The sequence below is a fragment of the Schistocerca cancellata genome, chromosome 5, assembly GCF_023864275.1.
Source record: "Schistocerca cancellata isolate TAMUIC-IGC-003103 chromosome 5, iqSchCanc2.1, whole genome shotgun sequence".
In the NCBI taxonomy this organism is placed as follows: Eukaryota; Metazoa; Arthropoda; class Insecta; order Orthoptera; family Acrididae; genus Schistocerca; species Schistocerca cancellata.
Genome location: NC_064630.1, coordinates 392,188,292 through 392,214,072, shown reverse-complemented (window position 1 = coordinate 392,214,072; position 25,781 = coordinate 392,188,292). Strand labels below are relative to the sequence as shown.

The following is a 25,781-nucleotide window of genomic DNA, read 5'->3' as shown; positions in this document are numbered from 1 at the left end:
TCAGAACAAGAGAAAAGGAATGTCGTCATCGGGCACTACCCTTCTTTTTACGACACTGCAGCTACAACAAAGACTCTTCAGCAGGTTTTTCAATGGGGAATATTTCATCATACACCATATAATCAGCCGGACGGTGTGGCCGAACGATTCTAGGCGCTCCAGTCTAGAACCGCGCGATCGCTACGGTCGCAGGTTCGAATCCTGCCTCGGGCATGGATGTGTGTGATGTCCTTAGGTTAGTTAGGTTTAAGTAGTTTGAAGTTCTAGGGAACTGATGACCTCAAATGTTATGTCCCATAGTGCTCAGAGCCATTTGAACGATACAACGCGGACATGGATCCCTCTGATTTTCATCTCTTTGCACTCATGAAGCGCTGGCTATGAGAACAGTATTTTGGCACAGACAAAGATCTGCAGACCAGCGTAGAGAATTGGTGCAAAGCACAGGCGGCTGCCTTCCATGACGAGGGTGTTAGAAAGGTGGTTCCACGCTACGGCAAATGACTAAGTCGGACCAGTGGCTATGTAGAGAAGTAGCGGGAAGGTGTAGCTAAATGTTGCAAATAAAACATTTTTGATTTTGACAGTGGTTTCCATTTCAAGACCAGTCGGACTTAAAAAAAAAAAAACAAGCTGTCTTATAGTGAAAATATTCCCACCTCTCCTTACTCACATACTGAACACCTCCGTAGATTCTACACTACCCGCAAGCTCGACTCCAACAACCACATTGTCTCCCCTCTAACTTCCAATACCTAAACCGACACATTGCATTCAACCTTAAACCTACAGATTCCTCACATTCTGTCTCAACGAAACTTCAACCTTTTCCCTCCCCCAGACAACGAAATCCACCCTCATTTTTTTTTATCTTGAATATTTTGTTATTAATTGAAAACAAACCAAGTTAACGAGCAATTTGGCTCTGAGCATTTTGGGACTTAATTGCTGAGGTCATCAGTCCCCTAGAACTCAGAACTACTTAAACCTAATTAAAGGACATCACACACATCCATGCCCGAGACAGGATTCGAACCTGCGACCGTAGCAGCGGTTCCAGACTGTAGCGCCTAGAACCGCTCGGCCACCACGGCCGGCCAGTTAACGAGCAAGTCACGTTTATAAATTTCTAGTTAATACGGAAAACTGTACACAAACTGGGAAAAAGATTTTAATCGGTCGTTTCTTATTCTAACCTTTATTTAGGCCAATAACACATTGCAATACCTTATTACATGATTAAACAAATATTTATTATGGTATTTATAGAATTTTTCTAAAAAATGGACTTGTCTCTCTCTTGCACCCAACACTGTTTTCTATGAATATGCTGTGAAATGAATAAACAAATAAATAAAGGAACAACAAATATTAGCACTTTATAGGTTACTGAATATTAAGAGGATTCTGCTAATTACAAAAAAAGGATACCCTAATAAACGTCAGTGGAATGTTAATAAATCCATTATGCTTTCCTTTTCATCCAAACCAGTGCTGCGGTCACAGAGTAAAAAGCTGTGATCGGAGTCAGGAAATGCACGAGTTATTTATCTTGAAAGATGCTTTGAAGATTTTTATGTTAGTATACTGCTCCATGCTATGCTTTTTGTTTTGGGCACTGCAGTTGTCTGTAATTATATGCAAATGTTCCACGTTTTTGTCAAGTTAATGAAATCGTGCAAACAATTTATCATTTCCCTTGATCCTTTCTTCTCATGTCTCACCACATAGCTAGAAATAACTTTTACCGGACCTGGAAATTGCTTATAAGTTGCTGGGTTATATCAACTCAAAAAAAGAGGGTCGGCCGTTGTGGCCGAGCGGTTCTAGGCGCTTCAGTCCGGAACCGCGCTGCTGCTACGGGCGCAGGTTCGAATTCTGCCTCGGGCACGGATGTGTGTGCTGTCCTTAGGTTAGTTAGGTTTAAGTAGTTCTAAGTCTAGGCGACTGATGACCTCAGATTTTAAGTCCCATAGTGCTCAGAGCCATTTAAACAAAAGCGGTAAATATCTTTTGTTTAAACATCACGTTCTGCACACAGTGATGTCACTGCAGAAATACCTTGATTATGTACTACTCGATCACATGCCGTTATGTGACTACTGTTTTGTGCAATTACTACGCAAATCCCGAAAATGTCTCGTTCTTGCTCCAGATACCTGACGTCCTCAAGCTCATTCTTTGTGTTATTCCGAACGGGACCCATGAGCAAGTTCCTGTACCAAACGATAGAGCAGTTTTAAAACTGTGCAATGGTAGTAAAACCTCATTTTCGACCAAAAGTCGACATATCTGGTTACTGCGCCAGTACCTTCAAATGGTTCAAATGGCTCTGAGCACTATGGGACTCAACTTCTGAGGTCATTAGTCCCCTAGAACTTAGAACTAGTTAAACCTAACTAACCTAAGGACATCACACACATCCATGCCCGAGGCAGGATTCGAACCTGCGACCGTAGTTGTGGCGGCGCCAGTACCTTCAATTGCCAAAAAAAAAAAAAAAAAAAAAAAAAAAAAAAAATCTTTAAACATTCGTAAATGTTTCGCCTTTTAATTACAATGTTACGACTATATGTATTTTAGACCTATTAGCAGTAGGATGGGCTGTTTGAACCGCAGACATCATTCCCACCCCCTCCACCGCCCATATAGGGCAAAGGGGAAGGAACAAGGGAAAGACAAGTTTGGCCAATAAAGAGTGTCTTGTGTACTAACAATCAACGTATGCATTGAAAGGTACACTACCAGTAAGTGAATGAGTTTAAACGGGACACAGAATTCGGTCTTTGAGGGATGTGCTTGTCACAATGGGTTTCAATTTCTTCTTTCTATCATTACGGTTATGATAATGACAACAACAGCAATTTAAACAACTAGTTTCGACACTAGATACAGGTACTCATAGTTATCAACACTAGACAGTTACACATGAGACACCTGACACATAAACTGCTCCAACGGCACAATACAATTTGGCACTTATGATATCTTTTCTTCAGGATTACTGTAATTATTATTCTTTTTGAAGTATAATGAATTATTTACAACAAACTACATGAGGGAATCTATATAGTATGAAGCAGTAGTCAATATGCCTAACTCCTTAACAGATGTCTACAAGATGGTCGTGGGTGAGCACCACATATCATCCGACCAGCACATTTTTTAGCAATGCAAACCTTGTTTGTTAATGATGAGTTACCCCAGAGCATTATTCCATACGCAATTATTGAATGAAAATACCCAAAATAAGTTACTAACTGTGTTGCTCTCCTCAAGATAGGCAACGATTCAAAGTGCAAATGTGTCTGAAATGAGTTGTTTTAGGGATCAGAAAAGTTTCCAAGTTTAAATTCTCGATATATATAATTATCAGCCTTGATATTATTTCCTCGTAATGTGGTACATTTGTCATTGGTTTGGTGTTTCTGGATGACTTTTTAAAATTGTGAGTGCGACTATTTGCAGAAAATCTCTCAATAATGCTGTTCAGAACATTATTTATCATTTCTTCTATTGCTGTACATAAGTTTAGACTGATTATGATACTACACTGAAGCTCCAAAGAAACTCGCATAGGCATGCTTTCAAATACTAAGACATGTAAACAGGCAGAATAAGGCGCTGCGGTCGGCAAAGCCTATATAAAAGTGTCTGGCGCAATTATTAGATCGGTTACTGCTCCTACAATAATAGGTTATCAAGATTTAAGTGAGTTTGAATGTGGTGTTATAGCGGCACACGACCGATGGGACACAGCATCTCCGAGGTAGCGATGAAGTGGGGATTTTCCGTACGACCATTTCACGAGTGTACCGCGAATATCAGAAACCCGGAAAAGCATGGAATCTTCGACATAACTGCGGCCGAAAAAAGATCCTGCAAGAAAGGGACCAACGACGACTGAAGAGAATATTTCAATATGACAGAAGTGCAACCCTTACGCAAACTGCTGCAGATTTCAATGCTGGGCCATCAAGAAGTGCCAGCGTGCGAACCATTCCACGAAACATCATCGGTATGGGCTTTCGGAGGCGAAGCCTGCTCATGTACCCTTGTTGACTGCACGTCACAAGCTTTACGCCCCACCTGGGCCTGTTAACACAAACATTGCACTGTTGATGACTGGAAACATGTTGCGTGGTCGGACGAGTCTAGTTTCAAATTGTATCGAGCGGATGGACGTGTACGGCTAAGAAGACAACCTCACGAATCCATGGGCCCTGGATGTCAGCAGGGGTTGTTCAAGCTGGTGGAGGCTCTGTAATGTGCAATTGGAGTGATATGGGAGTGATATACGTGTAGATACGACTCTGACAAGTGACACGTACGTAAGCATCATGTACGCTGGGAGGTCTACTTTATTGTAGTGTTCATACCAGGTTCTCCAGAAAATCCGCCATCGAATCGCAAGGCGATTTGTAGAAAAGTGTCAGCGAAAGCCATTCACGGCGGGAAAAGATAGTCGACATATACTTTCAATAACGGCCTATTAGACATATCGGAAATTATAAACATGCTATAACTTGAGATCACACCAGCCTTTTACAACTTTTGCACAAAAGCGGACGAAAAGCGTATGGAGCAAGCAGAGCAGCGGATAACAGAAGCTGCCAAAGAGGCCGGCAGGACCACCGTGGCCATGAAGAAGATGTAGGTTTCCCTCTGTTTCAGTCTTCAAGAATATAGTCCAGGAATTGCTTACTAGAGATATGTTCAATTTAACCTCGTGTTCTAAACTGAATTCTCTATCAGAGTACGCAGCCGCTTTGCGATATCTTCAAAAGTCAATTTTCGGAACACGCTTTTGTCTCGATTTTATGGACGAAGAAAGTTACATTTGTTTGATGTTACCATTTTGTTAGTTCTTAATTCTTTCAGTGATCCTATGTACACTGATAAAAAAATGTATTGAAAATGACTTATACCAAATTATTTTGGTACAGGTTCAGTAGGAGGGCTTTGGGAATTCCCGCCGATGACCAATGTTCCTGCTGCAAGGGTTCCTTTACCTGGTGTGGGGATTACAGGGAGGGTAAAGACAAAGTTGTAAGAAATAGAACTATATCATCAGATTCAGTATTATTTTTTATTTTACTTAAAAAATAAGGTCACGAAAATCACGTAAGTTTCATGCGTTCAAAAAGGGCTACCCTCTTAACTACGTGTAGCTTCCGAGACCTCTCTACGCCTTCTCGTTAGGCAGGATAAACGTCTTTGTTGTACAGCGGGCTTGCCTAGATGCCGTGCGTCCTTGGGTTTCAGCCTGCAGTGCTATTTTAAACTCTTTTTACTGTTACCGTGTGAGGGGACACAGCAGCCAAAAGTCGCAACTCATATTCGTAAGAAAAACAACCAATCGGTTTTTATTTAGGCTTTCTGTGGCAGCAAATTTAATGTACAAGTGCTTGTAGGTTTTCAAGTAGGCAATGAACGCATTATACTTGTCGGAAATACACACGGTGTATAAAAAAACATCTCATATATTCCTACTGGAGGTAATATTGGCCAAAGCTAGAAGAAAAATTTCTGTAACTATATTTACGGAACAATTCCTTTTCTAAAAACAGTCTTTAATGTTATCGTTAATTTTATTTAGGTTTTTTGGGCATTCCAGGCTCACGACAGGCGAATTTTGGTTCTTTGAAAGAGGTCAGTAGCTTTCACTCCACTGTCTTGGTAGATGGCGCTCTCAAATGGGTCGTATAACGAAGATGGGAAATGACAATCAACTGTGCCCATCTCACAATCAGGCGTTTCTTGCTTCTGAAGTAGCTCTGTGTCGCATTATCTCCTCAGGTTGTAATGTAGTAACTGGTTTCGCTTCCCAAAGAACCAAAGTTGGAGCGAAGCAGTTTTGCTTCAAGGAACAGGTCTGCTTTATCTAAATATATCTCCCGTCCTTCTACAGCTGTTCTCAGACGTGTGACGTGTTGTCCGCCGAACTCTTATGAGACTAATCCAGGAAGAACTGCGAGAGGGCAGCTTCTGAGAATCTGTGAGAGACTGTGCATCTTTTCCAAATTTTACGTTCATAGGGAGTTAATTTTTCCGTGATCAGGGTGCTTAACAGTGCGGCTATTAGCGTTCTTACTCATACCCATAATATCAATATCGGAGTTATAATTGAATTTTTCGTTATCATAAACTTTTTATTAAAATGTGTGACAGTTTCTCATCTAATAAAGCAATGATACTTTCATTTAATGTTTTAACATGCATATCATATCAGTTGTACTAAAAGGGATTCCGATTTTTCGTAGCTCTCTACTTACGCGTGCTTGCACAGATTTGTAACTTTAACTGAACAAAACGAAACACCTGAAATTAAAGAATGTTTAAAAGACTATTTCTGTCGACTGTACTTAGAAACTGCCTTCCTCCAAGGTTCAGTTTCCTTCAATAATTACGCCACAAACATACGCAACGAAAGGCGAAGGATTCTAACACCTAGTGCTGTACTAAAATATAAAAATTATGAACAAGTAAGCGGAGGAAAAATAAATTACAACTTCTAAGTCTGGTGCTCTTGTGATTTAGGATGTGCATACGACATCTATACGGAAAGTATCCGACCATGACCTATAAATCTTAAACGATTGTAGTTGAGAAATGTGACAATTCATTGTTTTTATGAGTCGTTCCCTTAACAGCGCACACTTATAACATTTGATCAGTGAGAAATCAGTTTTTACGATGGTCATTACAACTTGTTTCTTTATCTTAAAGCTTTGCCTTTAATTTGGGGAACACTAGTTATTCAGTGCTACCCTGGAACATATTGAATGGCGGGATACTTGCTAACCGATGTTGAGCAACGCAGTTTACGAATATTTCTAGAATGAATTTTCACTTTGCAGCGGAGTAGTCGCTAAATTGAAACTTCCTGCCATATAAAAACTGTAAGCTGTAGAGGGACTCGAACCTAGGAACTTTTCCTTTCGCGGGCAAGTGATCTCCGACTGATGTATCCAAGGACGATTCACGACCCAAGCTCTAGCTGATCGTTTTCTCGGCTGTATTCTTTTTCATCCAAAACTGCTTCTCCGGGAAGATATCCAGGAGAATTTCCGTGAAGTTTGGAAGGTAGGTGATGAGGTACGGGCGTCGTCGTGCTAGTATAGCTCAATCGGTAGTGCACTTGCCGATTACAGGCAACAGTCGTCCATTCGGTTCCCGGTCAGGCACACAGTTTTATCGGACAGGAAGATTCAGTCCCTATTCAGCCACAAGCAAGACAGATGTCCTCACGGTGCATCCATTAATGGTCAAAAAAAGTCCTAATTGGAACTCCGTGTTTCAAGCATCGTCCCGCGTGACGTACTCGCAGAGGGTCGATTTGTTTCTTTCAGAACCGGTCGAATTTTCTGGCCACACCTTGCATAGACTAAATTTAAAGTAGTTTACTTTTAAATCAAAAGTGCTCACATGAATGGAGAACTGCGCTGCTGGCGTCTAAGATCGTTAAAACAAAAAAGAAACCACAAGCCGTACAAGAGCGTGTAACTTACTCGGTAGTGGAACTGCCTCATCTTCGTGTCGAATGTGCCGGCTTCAGAGTTGTACCGTTGCACAGTCAGACTCCTGCAACAGAAAGGATGGTTACTTTTTTTTTAAATTGACTTAGTAAGGCACATTACCTATCCTAGAGTAGTATGCTAGGGTAGGGTAGACTGTCTCAGATCTGACTCATTGCAGAGGTCGATTTTTTTTCAACCAGATTCCAACCAGCTGCGAATGGGACAGAGGGTAACCAAATCTGAAACATTTCCGAGTTGCGGCATTTGCATTATGACTACAGTAAACTACCCGAAGAGTTTTATAGGACCAGGCTACTGGGCCTATTTTTGATTAGAAGAGGTTCAAAAATCAGCCACCCAGTTGCAGAACCAAGGTTTCTTAGCCCTTGACCTAGTTTTCGATATTTCTAAAAATATCTTCTTCAGAAGGAGTAACAAGGCCCACTCCTTCTGAAGAAAATATTTTTAGAAATATCGAAGTCTCGGTCAAGGGCTAATAAACTTTTGTTTTGTAACTGGTTGGCTGATTTTTTCAACCTCTTCATATTTACACTGTTGCTGCTTCGCGGCCATGTTTAATATTTTTGATTAGTTTCTGGCGCAATACCCCCAAATTCTGATTCAATATTTCGAGATCCACAGTGTCAAGAGTGTGTCGAGAATACCACACTTTACACATTACCGCTCACCACGGACAATGTAGTGGCCGACGGCCTTCACTTAACTACTGAGAGCAGTGGCGTTTGCGTAGAGCTGTCAGTGCTAACAGACAAGCAACACTGTGTGAAATAACAGCAGAAATCAATATGGATTTACGACGAAAGTTTCCGTTAGGAAACTGTGGCGAAATTTGACGTTAATGGGCTATAGTAGCAGACGACCGACCTGAGTAAGACATTTGCTTCTCCTGGGCTCGTGACCGTATGGTTGGACCTTAGCTGATTGGAAAATCGTGACCTGTTCAGACGAGTCCCGATTTCAGTTGGTAAGAGCTGACAGCAGGTATCGAGAGTGGCGCAGACCGCACGAAGCTGTGGACCCAAGTATCAATGTCACTGCGCAACCTAGTGGTGGCTCCATAATGGTGTGGGCTGTGTTTGCATGGTATGGACTGGGTCCTCTGGTCCAACAGAACCGATAATTGACTGAAAATGGTTATGTTTGGTCATTTACAGCCATTCATGGACTTCAAGAGAGATGGACTTTTTTATGGCCGACAATGCGCCATTTCACCTGGCCAGGATTGTTCGCGATTGGTTTGTGGAACATTCTGGACAATTCGAGCGAATGTTTTGGTGTTTTGGCCACCCAGAACATTTACGGGGCATGATCGAGAGGTCAGTTCGTGCACAAAATCCTTCACCGGCAACACTTTCGCAATTAATGACGGCTATAGAGGCAGCATGGGACAGTATTTCTGCAGGGGACGTCCAACGAGTTGTTGAGGCTATACCAGGTCGAGCTGCTCCACTACGCAGGGCAAAACGGGGTGCGACACGATATTAGGAGGTATCCCATTACTTTTGTCACGTCAGCGTAGTTTTCATAATGCTGATTAGAAAAATTATAAAGAAATTAGTAAAAGAGTTTTTAGAGCACGAAAGAATTGTTAGCTAGTATACGAATAAATAACACCCTACAGAGCAAAGTTCTCAACTCCAGTGAAGAATGGAAGGAGTGTGTCCCAAGGACACCTCCCTGCTTGAGCTCATCACTAAGCATATTGAAAATGAAACATGTTAAATAGGACACAGCTTTCCGTAAAATGCTTAAGGAAGTATTATTCTAATACATATAAGTTTTCCGTCTAGTGTTCACTATATGAATGGTGCAGCCAGTATCGTCAACAATGAATCCCATGATGGAACATTCATGCAGGGATGACAGAGCTACAGTTCCGGGACACCTTAACAAGGGCTTACTCGTAGTTCGCGAACTGATACCGCGAATCAGTCTGATGATGATGATGATGATGTTGGGTTTGTGGGGCGCTCAACGGCGCGGTTATCAGCGCCCGTACAAATTCCCAACCTCTGCTCTGTCCAAACTCGCCACTTTCATGAATGATGATGAAATGATGAGGACAACACAAACACCCAGTCATCTCGAGGCAAGTGAATCACTGTGAGCGCTCCTTTCTGCGCTAAGATTCTTGGTGAGTGCCAAAATTCGCCCAACAACACGACACCATATGAGACAACAGAGTGAAAGCAAGCATAATATGCGAGATAGCGGAGACCATTCTTATAGTGAAGTTGGGAGCATTCAGTTTCTGCTCAAGATCCTGAAAGCCTTCCATCTATCTCCATATACTTTCCATTCTCTACCCCTGAAGGCAGACCAGACGTTCGAGTTCTGACTCATCTTAGAGTCAGGAGTTTTTCAGCCAAATATGCGGTGAGCTGATCGTGGAGCAGAGGGAATCAAAATTCTGAATATTTTTACATGTACAAAAAGTAAAGTCGGTGACATATTCGAAGCTGACAGCGCAACTGTGTCGCTGACGAACGCAGGTGATGCGGTCGAGAGGCGACCTGAGGAAAATAAAGGTTAAATGCCAACTACCACAAACACAAACGGCGATATTACAGAAATTGTTGCATACAGCTCTCGTTAAAAATAACGCCTAAGATTAGAAACAAGAAAATAGGAACACGTCAACTAAACCGCAGTTGTAGCGCCCCAAGGACAGAATTTGTGGAAACTTAAAGTAGGGAAGTGAGCCATCTTGACAGTGACGGCAACTATTGACGATAAAATCTACACTGGAAATATTTTGATTAACATCTATATCATTCAAATACTGAGAATAGCACACAAAAATGAGAGGTAAAAGGAAATGAATATCATAGATTCTTTATCAAACATCTATAGAATAAATTCAAAATCATATGAACGAAGGTTAAATCAAAGCAAGTAATTCAATCAAAGATAACATTAACCATGGAAGAGAGTTGTAACTGCATAGAAAAGGAAATTCGTTGCGACTACAATGCAACTCGGATATGGAAATGTTCAGTTAGTTAGTTGCTCTTGAGTCGCTGTAGAGTACTTTTGCGATAGTTGTATGGACGTAAACGCTATTAGATTGTTTCAGTTTTGAAAGTCTGATAATTCGTGAGGTAGAGACTGAAGTATTGCTCAGTCATTCGACTGATGAAAGTTGATCTTTGCCATTCTGAACGCGACGGTAAGGTAAGACGAGTGTTAGACTTCGATTGAGTGATATTGGTTTATCAGACTTAGCCTGCGCACTGATGAACAGTTACAAACCTTGAGAGCAATGGATCAACGACAGAAAAACAATTCGTAGTCTTGAGTAGGACACAATAAAACGAAGACACGAAGAAAGACAAGACACCGACTAGTTGTCAGCGTCACGATAACTGAACTGAAGAGAAGTTAATCTTGATTGACATGTCGGTGTGCGTGTGTTGTAGGGCCAAAAAATTAATTACGGAAAGAACAATGAAATCTGAATCAAAAGGTAAATCTGACATGTCGCCTAACTCTTTAAACATTTTAAGTGAGTAAGTGGCTACATGAATAACAGACAGTGAAGAGTGATTAGTTTAAACCAGTATTACGGCGTATTAAGAAGAAAACATTTACTCCAACGTAAGTTATCTCTGGAGTTACGTCGGACTGTTGTTAATAACTGGACGTAGCATCGGCATAGCAACGGAATAGTAGACAACAAATTCCATCCTCGCTATGTATGATGTGAGAACGACAGTAATGATGAAATCAAGAATCAAGATTTTATTTCATCACGGAACTAACCAGGCATAAAAATAAAAATAAACTATTACCAGTTCGCACAAACTGAGAAGACTGTTGCGGACAGATAACAGAATATTTCTAAACCACGCGAGGAGTTGTGTTCTTACGAGAGTTACAGGTGCTGTTCCACGTCATACCGACGGGGACGAACATCGTTACGAGTCGCGTCTCTTCCCGTTGTGTATAGGAGGGAAGGGACGTCACACAGTCCAGCCAGAAAAAAAAGTTGTTTTATTGAGAATATTGCCGTCACACGTCCCGCGTATAATGCAAGTGTAGCTTACCCACACCAATGGTTACGTAATATTTTCTACTGTAGTTTTAGTTTAAGGTGGGTATCCGGACACCTGTTGGTGGACACTAATATGGGGTGTGTCCACCCTTCCACTTTATGACGGTTTGAACTGTGCTGGAGACACTTTCAATGTCTGTGCTGGAAACACAGCCCATTCTTCCCAAACAGCTGAAATCAGAAAAGATAGTTATCTTGAACGCTGGCGTCCGGAGCGAAGTCGACGTTCTAATTCATCTCACATGTGTTTCATTGTGTCCCATTTCGGTCATGTTTTGTCCACAGACCACTGCCCCACAGGTGCTGCTTTACGATAGGGTGTATCTCATACCGATACAGTGATCGTCTCCGATCCGTGACTCTACTGTACGCAGTGCACAATACTTAAAATGTGTTCATGTCCTTCCGCATTCAGCGTTTTCTTAAGTGCGATAACGGGACTGCAACCTAACCACGAAAAAACACCCCCAATACTGTGATACCACCCCTTCCGTACTTTACTCTTGGCACCACACACAATGGCAGGTAACATTCCCTATGAATTCGCTAAATAAAAACCATCCCATCCGATTGCCACAGGGTATTTTGATCACAGTGTATTACAATCGATAATATTGCGAATTTTTTATTCTTGTATTTACGATTCAAGAGTAAAAAAGCTTTATTGTCCAGTTACATTATCCTTCAGTTCCATAAATTAGGGCACTGATATGTTTACATTGCGAATGCTTCTCCTGGTCTGTTCAGTTGAATTGTGACGACTTATTGTGTAACGCAGTGAAGGGTGTGTTGCCGTATATGCAAGTAGTTTGCGTTTGTAATGTAGTTTCACTGTATTTTATAATTTCCGTGTTTTCTTCATTTCCAAACAAATTATCAGATTATGAGTTCCTAAGAAGACGAAATCCATTATGATATAATTTGTGCGACATGAGGCTGAAAAAATGCAATAAAATATTTTTGTTCAGAAGTCTATACAGGGTGATTCAAAAAGAATACCACAACTTTAGGAATTTAAAACTCTGCAACGACAAAAGGCAGAGCTAAGCACTATCTGTCGGCGAATTAAGGGAGCTATAAAGTTTCATTTAGTTGTACATTTGTTCGCTTGAGTCGCTGTTGACTGGGCGTCAGCGTCAGTTGATGCTAAGATGGCGACCGCTCAACAGAAAGCTTTTTGTGTTATTGAGTACGGCAGAAGTGAATCGACGACAGTTGTTCAGCGTGCATTTCGAACGAAGTATGGTGTTAAACCTCCTGATAGGTGGTGTATTAAACGTTGGTATAAACAGTTTACAGAGAATGGGTGTTTGTGCAAAGGGAAAAGTTCTGGACAGCCGAGAACGAGTGATGAAAATGTAGCACGCATCCAGCAAGCATTTGTTCGCAGCCCAGGAAAATCGACTCGCAGAGCTAGCAGAGAGCTGCAAATTCCACAATCAACTGGAGAGTCCTACGAAAAAGGTTAGTTATGAAACCTGAACGTCAACTACCCGAGGCGATGGATCGGCCGCCAGGCAGCCCGTGACAGAGCACTTCATCACTGGCCTCCAAGAAGCCCTGATCTTACCCACTGCGATTTTTTCTTATCGGGTATGTTAAGGATATGGTGTTTCGGCCACCTCTCCCAGCCACCATTGATGATTTGAAACGAGAAATAACAGCAGCTATCCAAACTGTTACGCCTGATATGCTACAGAGAGTGTGGAACGAGTTGGGGTATCGGGTTGATATTGCTCGAGTGTCTGGAGGGGGCCATATTGAACATCTCTGAACTTGTTTTTGAGTGAAAAAAAAACTTTTTAAATACTCTTTGTAATGATGTATAACAGAAGGTTATATTATGTTTCTTTCATTAAATACACATTTTTAAAGTTGTGGTATTCTTTTTGAATCACCCTGTATATTCTCCTTGGACAGCATGTTTGCCGAGCTGTGTAAGAAATATCGCTGTTATTCACAAATTTTTGACCTGGGACTTGTCGCCTTCACATGAGGGCGACTTAACTGAACGATCTTTAGAGATAAAATTGTAAGGTATTGTTCAAATGTTCAGATGTGAGTGAAATCTTACGGGACTTAACTGCTAAGGTCATCAGTCCCTAAGCTTACACACTACTTAACCTAAATTATCCTAAGGACTAACACACACACCCATGCCCGAGGGAGGACTCGAACCTCCGCCGGGACCAGCCGCACAGTCCATGACTGCAGCGCCGCAGACCGCTCGGCTAATCCCTCGCGGCTATAAGGTATTCATCGATGAGACGGGCATTAGAATGAAGTTCTCCATAAATCTACAGATAAACAGAAAGATAAACGAAATATCCTCTAAAATTATCTATGAAAACGCACTGTCACATAACTCTGAAAAATGTTTCACGTACACCAGTTACACAAAATACAGGGTAAATCAGGGAGAGTTGAACTACTTTTTTTCAGCATAAAATTTGTGTGTTTTTCAACTATTTTTGCCTCTGGCAGCATGTTCGTATAGAGTATCATATAAACTTAAGTACAACATATGTAAGCCACTTAAAATACAAGAGATATGTTTCAATGAAAATATACATGATGAGATGGATGAGATGGACTAGTGTATTGGGAGAGATGGACCACATAAAAGTGGCTATACATGAATAAAAGAGTCAATTACAGTTTCATATTTTTATTTGGAATACATCGTAATGAATTCCCAATTATACTTTTGTATATTTTAGCACCATATACTTTTATCAATTTGTTATAAATCTTGATTGAATATTTTCTAATGAGTTGTTGGTTCTGTTCAAACAGTAGCCTGTCTTTTTCTCACCACAATATTCATGTGGCCATTGTGAACAGGAAACACACTGAATCCAATCGTCATTTTTATTAGTTTCGCAATAGATTTCACCACACCCAACACATTCATCTTCGTTCCATTTATCAAAGTTATCTTCATAGTCTTCTACAATGTCTGCATCTGATGAATTTAGTGAGCTGTTTGTAGTATTTTTTTTTTAGCTTGTTCAGTCTGTTTTTATCTTCACTTGTATTTCCCTGGTCTTTTTCTCCCTTTCTTCTATTTTCTTCATTTTGCTATCCCTCTTTTCCTTGACAGTATCAAGACTGTCAGCAGAGTCTAGGCTTTCGGACACAGTTGTTGCCTTCCTTTTAGCATTCATGGTTTTATCAATAGATGGACCAGGTGATACTTCTTCCAAAAGTTTTGTCTGTGTTGGCTTAGCAGTAGTTAGTTTTGAGGTAGCAATCTTGGAAGTTGTAGTTTTAGTAGGAGTGGAGTCCCAAGTTGTGTCCGTGAAGGAATTTGACTTGTGCGGGTACGTTTGAATTTGTTTTTGTTGGTCTATTTTCCTCAGGGAAAATCTGAGGGCGCCAGATTAGGTGAATAAGATGGGTGGGGAATGACTTCCCAACCCAACTCCTTTATTACAATTGTCAGACTAGCAGAATGCGTTATTGTGGAGTAGCAACATTTCACTCAGTCTTCGTAATTGTTGTTCTTTGATTGCGTCTTCAAGACGTCTCGGTTGTTGACAATAAAAGTCAGCAGTGACGGTTACATCGCGAGGAAACAATCTGTAGTATGCCACACTGTCTCTGTTCCATGAGAAGCATAACATCATCTTTCGGGGATGCGGTACACCACAGCGTCGTTGTTCCATCAGATGCATAACAACATCTTTTGTGGATGCGCGCAGGTTCTTGTATGAGGAGTTGCTGCTTTATTGCTGACCAGCCATTCCACGTGATTTCAACAGTCGCGGAATCGAAAAGTCGCCGCAACGTTGGCAGACTGTTGTAAATAGTGAAGGCGAATATATTGTTGATGACCAGAGTCTCTGTTATGTGTTTCTGTTGTGTTTATTAAACTTACGGAAATATGCTACGAATTTATGCGCCAACCTAATACCTTTCGACAACCAACAGTAGAACATGGTTAAGAGGAAGTAAATGAAACAAAACGCTGCAAAAATTCTGATAGCGCATAATCATAATTTGAGTTGGAAATCAAATTATAGACTTCCATACACGCTTCAGTTTAGCAACTTTCACTCTGCGAATGAAAGCTCATTTTAAATATCAGTACGTCAATTGATAGACCGTAGAAATGTAAGAAAGAGAGAGACCGAAACGCAGCTCCGGCACATAGCCTACTCCTCTCCAATGGCATCACAATGGCCCGCCGAGCTTAACGCAATTAACTGACATAAGGATCGCCATCAACAATGGCAGACGCCCTCAGTCCCAGAGAGACTGCAGAGCAATTTGCAACTTAATTCAAATAACTGGTTCACAGTCACGTGAAAAAAAAGTTCACGGCATTACTTCTCCTCTTAACGAATATTAAATAATTGTGAACATCCTTTCAGTACCAGCGTTTGAACCGGCTACCGCTCATTCGATCATGGCGCAAGCGCAGGTCGGTGACTTCGGCGACGAAATATGATTCCGTAATAAAAGACAAACTTGCCTGCGTAGACCTGAAAATGTATGGAGAAATCACGAAGAGGCCTTCTGCACCTACAACTATATCTACATCTACTCTCCCACTGTGCAAGCCACTGTACAGTGCATTGCGAGGAGTATTTCGTAACGATAATGCCATCAGACCGTCGCACACTCTCGATGAAATACCGGTTCCCTAAACCTTCAGGATTTTGCGGGAATAGCGTCTCCTTTCTTTCAAAGAATACATCGGACAATGAAGGTGATAAACTGAGGATTAATCACGCTTTCATTTCTTGATTTAACCTACATTGTCATCGGTAACAGGTAAGGTAACTGCAGAGTTGGGTTAGCAGCGGGCAGCGATTCCAATGGACTGCGCAGCGCGCCGCGTAGCGGCAGATGTGGGAACCTGCTCACCGGCTGGTCGCATCTCTCCTGTTTCCCGGGAACCGGTTCTCCGCGCCGTGTCGTTCAACCCGATAACCGACTGACTTACTGGCGCGTCGCCCTTCATTCCCACTGCACCGCCACCTCGCCCTGGTGTGCTCGTCACTGCAGGTGCACAATAAGTAATCTCTTACCTGCTGCCGACGGTAAGATGGCGAACGTCGGATAAACGTACAGCTGTCGTCAGACTGAATGACACAGTTCTTTTCCATTTATTTATCGGCATAGTCCACACATTATCCTCACGTAACGAATGGATCCTGAGTTCAAACTCTTAAAAAACGCAGGAAATAATTATAGAACGTGTCGTATCGCACTCTGGGTGCACATGACTTAGCTGTTTGCAACAGTCAACTGTCTTATCTAGTTAACTAACTAAAACAATAAAATTAACGACGTCTGACCGGCTACTAACATAGAAACCTCACATACAAACCGAAACTAACAAGGGGGCGAAGTGAGTATTACATCCCCCCATGATCCTCCACACCTACAAAACCTTCTTCTGACCTAAGAGCCCCTACGGCAATGTGGCCTAGATATCTGCTTCACCACAATTCTGCCACTCACTTGAAACTCATGAACCTCATGCACTTCACTCCAACTCACTTTCGCATCTGTTTAACTTCACCCATTTGGAGCTTTACCACCTCGTCAAATTCTCGCCTCTGCTCGCCGGCATTGGAACCTCTGTATATTGTAGTCCTGTATACTCCAAAATATGACCCTCAGGCCGCATGCAGCCCGCGAAGGATTTAATACGACCTGCACTTAATTTTGTCAAGCTTCTTTCCTTTGAGATCATTTGGAAGTCCTGTCGGACAAAGAATGATTATGGAAACTAGCTTTCTTGGATGAGGTTGCTCTCCATTTGATTGAACTGAATGAAAAACTTCAAGGGGAGACAGTATTATTTGTGATCTTTACGCACGTGTTACAGATTTCAGACAAAAATTGATTCTTTTTGAACACGACGTCTGACAAAAATTTTCTCAAGCTTCGCCAGCTGGCAGTCGTTGAAGGGTGAATATGGTTCAAGTTTTCCACTCTTGTTTGCAAGGGAGTTCCTTGGTGCTATGAAAAAAGATTTCTCTTTCAGGTTTTCGGATTTAGATGGTCTTCCGTATTTTCCAGAACCCCTGTTTTTGTAAAGGGAACGATGCTTAGAAAACACTCTAAATGGACATAACTGGTCCTGAAGCTGACAACGCTATGAACGACACGTTTAAAGGAGGGAGCATGGTTCAGTTTTTGTCAGAAGAAAATTATCCCAAGTTCAAAGACTTTGCACCAGATTTGTTATCTGTATCTGGCACTACCTACAGGTGTGAACAAACATTTACCTTGCCAAATCTACGGCGGAGGTTCGAGTCCTCCCTCGGGCATGGGTGTGCGTGTTTGTCCCTGGGTTAATTTAGTCTAAGTGGTGTGTAAGCTTAGGGACTGATGACCTTAGCGGTTAAGTCCCATAAGATTTCACACACATTTGAACATTTTTTTGCAAACTCTAAATTCATGTGTAACTGAGTGACGAAGATTTACGAGACATTTTACTCATACAATAGATTAAGCTTGAGCCACAGTTTGAAACAATTTTGAATTCGAAATTACATCCCTTTCCCTGAGTATACTAGAGAAATAACGATACCTGAGGTTTTCACTGAATATTTAATTTTAAAAATAGCAAAAAATTTTGTCGTAATACTCTTCTTTAACTACTGAGAAAATGTATTATTCGACCGCCATTGATATTCAAAACTTCGTTTGTGGACCTCACGGACCAGTAACATGAGAATCCCTGTTTTAGATTATCAGCAGACCCAACGACAATAACTCCACTGTTTCCCCTCTAATTTCCAACGCTGGTACGTCGCCTCTCGTGTACCAGCTCACCCCATCAACCCCGATACCTATACACACTCCATGCGCTGTTCCAATGAAGCTTCAACAGACACTCTCCACGGCAATGAAACCTATCCAGATATCTTTCCGCCTTATTAGCTCTGATGCTTCCCTCCCTGCCCTACTCCTCGTCGTGGCTCCCTTCCTCTCCACCTTCTCTTAGACATTTCCTTCTCATAAGACAGCCTCGTCCGCACCACAGTCCCACACTCCATTTCTTTCATCTTCCCTCACCTCCACAGTGCAACCCATCTGACCTGTATCTTTATACTCAAACGCTAAGACCCAACAGAGCCTCCAAACATTCGTTTCCCATTCTATCCTTCCTCAGTGGCAGCACTCCTTCGATTTAAAACCTTCCAGTTTTCTGAAATGAAATGACTGTATGGCGTTTTTGGCCGGGATACGACATTTGGGGTCTTTTTAGTTCACACCGCTTCGGCGACTTGCGCGTCGACGATGATGAAATGATGATGATGACAACACAAATCTCAGTCCCCGAGCAGATTAAGTCTCCGACCCGGCCGGGAATCGAACCTGGGCGCCCTGCATGGCAGTCTGCCGTACTGACCACTCTTCTATGGAGGCGAACTCCAGTTTGATAATCAACATACGGCGGATGGCATACTGAAGCTACTGAATGGCCGAAGTCAGGCTAGCATCCCTCCACGATCCTCCACACCTTAAAAACCTTGATCCGACCTAAACTTTCCTCGGACAGATCCTGTGTAACCTTTTTATTTAATTTAAAAGTGAATTGTTTTCCTCATCTGATGGCTATAGCCTAAGCAAGAGTAAGAATGAAGGCGGAATTATGTCTCTGACGTATTACAGAATTTGTACACTCTGAAGAAAGTAAATAAGAAGCTTCATATAAAAGCCGCCCGCTGTGGCCGAGCGGTTCTAGGCGCTTCAGTCCGGAACCGCTCTGCTGCTACGGTCGCAGGTTCGAATCCTGCCTCGGGAATAGATGTGTGTGATGTCCTGAGATTAGTTAGGTTTAATTAGTTCTAAGTCTAGGGGACTGATGATCTCAGATGCTAAGTCCCAAACTGCTTAGAACCATTAGAGCTTTATATAAAATCATTTAAAGCCCATATTAGTCTACTCGTGGAGAAGAAAACAGAAAAAAAGGAACAAAATCATAGCTTAATTTGTTTCAAGATTCAGTATTGCTTTACAGGTGCACAGTTGGCTTTGGCCTTCTCAAGTTTGCGTCCGCAGCCAGATTAAATTTCGTTAAAGAAGTAAGTGAAAAGCAGTCCTGGATCAGTGTTCAACTTCTTGCACAACATTTTTAACATAAGAAAGGTCGCGGCCGCTGGGCTCCGTGACTGCCCACCACCCATTGTAAAAGCCCGCCGAAGTGAGGCTGCTCCGGAAATCTTGCATATGTGCCAGGCGAGGCCACGCCGATTCTTTAACGGTATGACTCTGAAAGCAAGGAGCAAAGCTAGCAGTGGAGACATGTGGATTCACCAACGTCGAGAATGCTGAGTGTTTGCTTGGGAATGCCATGATGTGGAGCTATCTGGTTATGCTCGTAAGGCACAAATGAAAACCGTCACGTGAGCATACTGTCGATATGGGCTGACGACCCTACGGGTGACTATCAACGTCCTGCAACCCGTAGAAAGGCGTGTTTTTGCTCCACGACAAGGCCCCAGGCCATTCTGCACAGGACACAGTGACATGACGCCTGTTGCATCTTAAACAGCTCCAGTCAAGGGTAACGCAGCTCCAACACATACATCTCGATAACTCGAGAATCTCACCACATTCGAGTTACTCGACCCCCTTCGTCTTAATCTGGGGAACTACAACCTTCCGTAGATGTAAGCACATCCACCCAAAAAAACACTTTTTCTTAGGGAAAATTAGCACCCTATGATTGGCTTAAGCTAAGCACACAAACAACACAATATAGGCGAAACTCTGTGTTAAAGGAAAACTGACTGGCACCGCCAGCTGCGCTCATACAGCCTATTAATCGGCGAAAACAGGAATGCCGAGCACATGAAACAAAAACAAACCCGACACGGCTCTACATAACAAGCGGCCGACTTTATAATCAAACTAGCTGCAACCAGTCACACTTTGCTGTTGCTCAGTTTGCTTAAATAGAAAAGAAAGCATTAGCTATACGTCCAAATCTCTCTTTTTCCCCCGTCTCTGTCCATCTCCTTGTCATTCCCCCTCTCTATGTACATCACTTCCTTCTCCTCTCAGTCCATCATCTCCTCCCCCTTTCTCTGTCCAACTTTTCCTCCCCTCCCCCTCTCCTTCTGCTCCCTCTCTCTGTCCATATCCTCCTCGTCTTTTATGTCAATTTTCTCCCATCCCTCTGTCTATCTCCTCTTCCTCCCTCTCTCTGACCTTGGACCAAGTTTATTATTACTGTAAATGCAGTTTCTGTAGCAGTATTTTAATCACACAACAAGAAGCCATAAATACAACTTTCCTGTTTACTAACAACGTTTCACTATTGTAAATTTTATAACGTTTCCCTATTATTAAAATTATATAATTTATTTGTTATATATCTTTAAAAATAACGTAAATAAAACACACACGTACACCAGCAGAATGTTGTGTCGAAATTTCGAAGCAATCGGCCTAGAACATTCGAAGATTAATGGTTTTCAAAAAACCAACATCTATGTTTTTATTTATATAGACTGGTCTTGCTGATGACGTCTTCGGTATGTTGCAGGTACGTTAACGCTCTAGCTGGCCCAAGAGATATTGTCGGAATCCACGTACAACCGTAACACATCTCTACTAGCGTTTCCCAATACCCAAGCATCAGCTGTCGCTTCTGGCGTAAATAGTACGGTAGCCCTACTATCCGCTAAGACTGCTGCAGAGTTTTTTTTTTCCCATCCGCTTGTCGTGGCACTTTTTCCCCATCTGTCCTTATAAACGCTAACCTTCAACCGCTTTCAGTCTACTATCTCCTCGATGGGGCCGTACTAGCGGGTGATCGCAGCCAGATGTACGGACAACATGCCAGACCCACATTCTGTGACTCCTCGTTAGAGTATTAACGCTTTTCTTAGAGGCGACATTTTTGTGTTGGTCACCGTGCTAGTGCGGGCGTGAGGGGCTCCACTTCTTTGTAATGGACACAGTCACACTGTCCGCTCCCTTAGCCGTGTGGTCAGCGCGTCTGACTGCGCGTGGTTTATGGCCGGGTCGGATATTTTCTCCGCTCGAGGACTGGCTGCTGTGCTATCATCATCACTTCATCATCACAGACTCACAAGTCGCTCAGTGTGGCGTCAACTAAAAAGAGTTGGAAAAAAAGGGTTCAAATGGCTCTAAGCACCATGGGACTTAACATCTGAGGTCATCAGTCCCCTAGAACTTAGAACTACTTAAACCTAACTAACCTAAGGACATCCATGCCCGAGGCAGGATTCGAACCTGCGACAGTAGCGGTCGCGCAATTCCACACTGAAGCGCCTAGAACCGCTCGGCCACAGCGGCCGGCAAAAAAGAGTTGCAATTCGGCGGCCGAACTTACCCAGGTGAGGATTCCCGGCCACCAATTCCGTACGATCATTTCATTTAACAGTTACACATCTTGCTTCTTTGGGCTATTAAATTTTGTACAACCTTCATTCCCCTTCCCCTTCCATATTCTCCCGATGTAGCACCCGGAGTGATTTCTTCTTCTTGGACGAAGAAAGGCGTAGCAAATATCCCAGAATGACTGCGAGGTCGAATGTTTCCAGAGCGGCCAAAATGCATAGTTGTACAACCAAGGTCTCCGCCAAGTGCTCCATCCTTGACAGAAATATGTCGCATTGAAGGGTGAATATACGGAGAAGGTCTAAACATCACCGTCACGTTTATGATCTCTTTAATTCTTGAGGCGATGACCAAAACTTGACGACCATACCTCGTATTAGCTTCGACAGGCTCTACCATGAAGTCCCCACAACACATGTCGAGTACAGGTCTCGGTTCAGAAAGAAACGGCCACGGGATCGCAATGCGAACTGCCACTCACGCAAGAGAAATTTCTTTAGCTCCGCAGCGACGACGAGCGGCCACTTTCGCTACTGTGTACCTTCGCCGGCGTGTGACGCGGCATTCGTCCGTTAAAAACGTCGAGAGCGACAGGGCAGTGAAAGGAAAAAAGCCGTTTGGCGCGCGGCGTCGAGCCGCTGCGGCTGCGGAGCCACCGGCATACACAACAGAGGTCGGGGAAGGCGACGCGAATACCGATGGTAGTGGCGGCTGCAGCTGCGCGCCGGCCGAGGATGCTGGTGCGCTGGGCCATTGTCCGCCTCTCCCCACACACTGTAGGTGCTTGCGGACACCGCTGCACCGCTGTCGACAACTACTTCACCCACATCTCACTGAACGCCTCTTGGATTTCGTATCAGCATAAAACCGACGCTGAAGCGCTTTGATCTGCAGTGTGCCAGCATCCCATTGGTTGACATCTACCTACACTACTGGCCATTAAAATTGCTACATTGGACAAATATATTATACTAGAACTGACGTGTGGTAACATTTTCACGCAATTTGGGTGCAATAGATCCTGAAAAATTAGTACCCAAAACAACCACCTCTGGCCATAATAACGGCATTGATACGCCTGGGCATTGAGTCAAACAGAGCTTGGATAGCGTGTACAGGTACAGCTGCCCATGCAGCTTCAACACGATACCACAGTTCATAAAGAGTGGTGACTGGCGTATTGTGACGAGCCAGTTGCTCGGCCACCATTGACCAGACGTTTTCAATTGGCGAGAGATCTGTAGATGTGCTGGTCAGGGCAGCAGTCGAACATTTTCTGTATCCAGAAAGGCCCGTACAGGACCTGCAACATGCGGTCGTGCATTACCCTGTTGAAATGTAGGGTTTCGGAGGGATCGAATGAAGGTAGAGCTACGGGTCGTAACACATCTGAAATGTAACGTCCACTGTTCAAAGTGCCGTCAGTGCGAACAAGAGGTGACCGAGACGTGACACCCCTTACCATCACGCTTCCAATGTGCGTTCACCGCGATGTCGTCAAACATGCGACCATCATGTGCTGTAAACAGAACCTGGATTCATCCGAAAAAATGATGTTTTGCCAACCGTGCACCCAGGTTCGTCGTTGAGTACATCACCGCAGGCGCTCCTGTCTGTGATTCCGTGTCAAGGGCAATCGCAGCAATGGTCTCAGAGCTGATAGTCCATGCTGGTGCAAACGTCGTCGAACTGTTCGTGCAGATGATTGTTGTCTTGCAAATGTCCCCATCTGCTCACTCAGGTATCGGGACGTAGCTGCATGATCCGTTACAGCCATGCGAATAAGATGCCTGTCATCTCGACTGCTTGTGATACGAGGCCGTTTTGATCCAGCACGGCGTTCCGTATTACCCTCCTGAACCCACCGATTCCATATTCTGCTAACAGTTATTGGATCTCGACCAACGCGAGCAGCAATACCGCGATACGATAAACCGCAATCACGATAGGCTACAATCCGACCTTTATCAAAGTCGGAAGCGTGATGGTACGCATTTCTTCTCCTTACACGAGGCGTCACAACAACGTTTCACCAGGCAACGCCGGTCAACTGCTGTTTGTGTATGAGAAATCGGTCGGAAACTTCCCTCACGTCAGGACGTTGTATGTGTCGCCACCAGCGCCAACCTTGTGTGAATGCTCTGAAAAGCTAATCATTTGCATATCACAACATCTTCTTCGTGTCGGTTAAATTTAGCGTCTGTAGCACGTCATCTTCGTGGCGTAGCAATTTTAATTGCCAGTAGTGTACATTCGTAATACAGCAGTTATTCCATCTCTCGCGACTGAATGAAATAAAAAAAGAAAAAAGAAGCGTTTCGCTTTATTTAAAACATATAGTCATTGCAATAATTGTGGTTTACAGGTCGGTTTAAATGAGACAGCAAATACTTCTCATATTTAAGTTAGGTGTTTCGTTGGGAGAAGGGGAGCAATAGCAGGGTCACGGGTCCGATCGGATTAGGGAACGATGGGGATGGAAGTCGGACCTGCCCTTTTAAAGGAACGATCCCGACATTTCCCTGAAGCGATTTAGGGAAATCGCGGAAAACCTAAATCAGGAAGGCCGGACGCGGGTTTGGACTGTCGTCCTCCCGAAGGTGAATCCACTGTGCTAACCACTGCGCCACTCACTCAGTCTCATATTTAAAATTACTTCTTTTTCTCCTTTTTTCTCCTACATTATTTCCATGAGTTCTTCTATACATAGGCTTCGAGTTTTAGCAAAGTGCACCGGCCGGAGTGGCCGTTCGTTTCTAGGCGCTACAGTCTGCAACCGAGCGACCGCTACGGTCGCAGGTTCGAATCCTGCCTCGGGCATGGATGTGTGTGATGTCCTTAGGTTAGTTAGGTTTAATTAGTTCTAAGTTCTAGGCGACTGATGACCTCAGAAGTTAAGTCGCATAGTGCTCAGAGGCATTTTTTAGCAAAGTGCACTGCACTAACAAAAATATTTTCTCCTTCGCGTATTTTTATGTATTCACCTCATATACCTTGTTCTGATCATGTAGAATGTGATCGTGTTTTGTTTTGTACATGTGGCAGCTTCCACTATTCTGCTTGGTGTTTATGGTTCCCGTTTTTGTGTGTGTGTGTGTGTGTGTGTGTGTGTGTTTATTCGGTTGAGGGTGATGTTGGGAGGGAGGGGAGTGGGGTGACATGTCGGCCCCATCCTCTCCTTTGCAAAGCCCTCCCCCCTACATTTACACGCAACATACATAAAGCACAAACGTAGTCGGAGACATAGAAACACACAGATATAAAAAGACATAGACACAGAAAGAGACAGACACAGAAAGACACAGACATAGTAAAGATACAGACATAGGAAGACACAGACCTAGAAAGACACAGACATAGAAAGATGCAGACGTAAAAGGATACAGAGACAGAAACACACAGACACAGAACACACAGCGAAGTAGAAGACACTGTCGCAACCACAGAAACAAAACAATATATGATCGTATTCCGCGTGATGAAAACGAAATACATGAGTTGAACATGGATATATGTATAAAGCTATGCAAACGGGAAATATTGTGTCATTAAAGCGGATTGTGCTAATACTCGAACGCCTGTGTATAAAAGAATGCACGTAAACAATGCGGGACTAAAAAACCGTGAGTAGGTAGTGAAATAGTAGTTTTAAGCGTGAGAACTGTAAATAAGTCGAAATGCTTCTGATGCAAATAAGATTTCCTACAATCATAAAAACTGGGACTGCGCAAGAGAGGCCTAAAAAAAAAACAACGTAATAATATAATCATTTAAGCCGTTCCTATCAATTTAAAATGTTAAACGTTGTTCTGGTCCAGAGGTGAGAGAGGATTCTGCAGGCGCGCAGA

The 25,781-nt window shown here is 43.0% G+C and overlaps 1 protein-coding gene across 1 annotated transcript in view; it reads right to left on the bottom strand.

Annotated features, from left to right (window-relative positions):
• LOC126187454 (centrosome-associated protein CEP250-like) overlaps positions 1 to 25,781 on the bottom strand; it is a 537,002-nt gene that overhangs the window by 60,893 nt on the left and 450,328 nt on the right. Inside the window, exon 3 of the mRNA XM_049928545.1 lies at positions 7,512 to 7,584. Coding sequence (XP_049784502.1) covers positions 7,512 to 7,532 — 21 coding nt within the window. The 5' untranslated portion in view covers positions 7,533 to 7,584. The remainder of the gene's footprint in view (positions 1 to 7,511; positions 7,585 to 25,781) is intronic.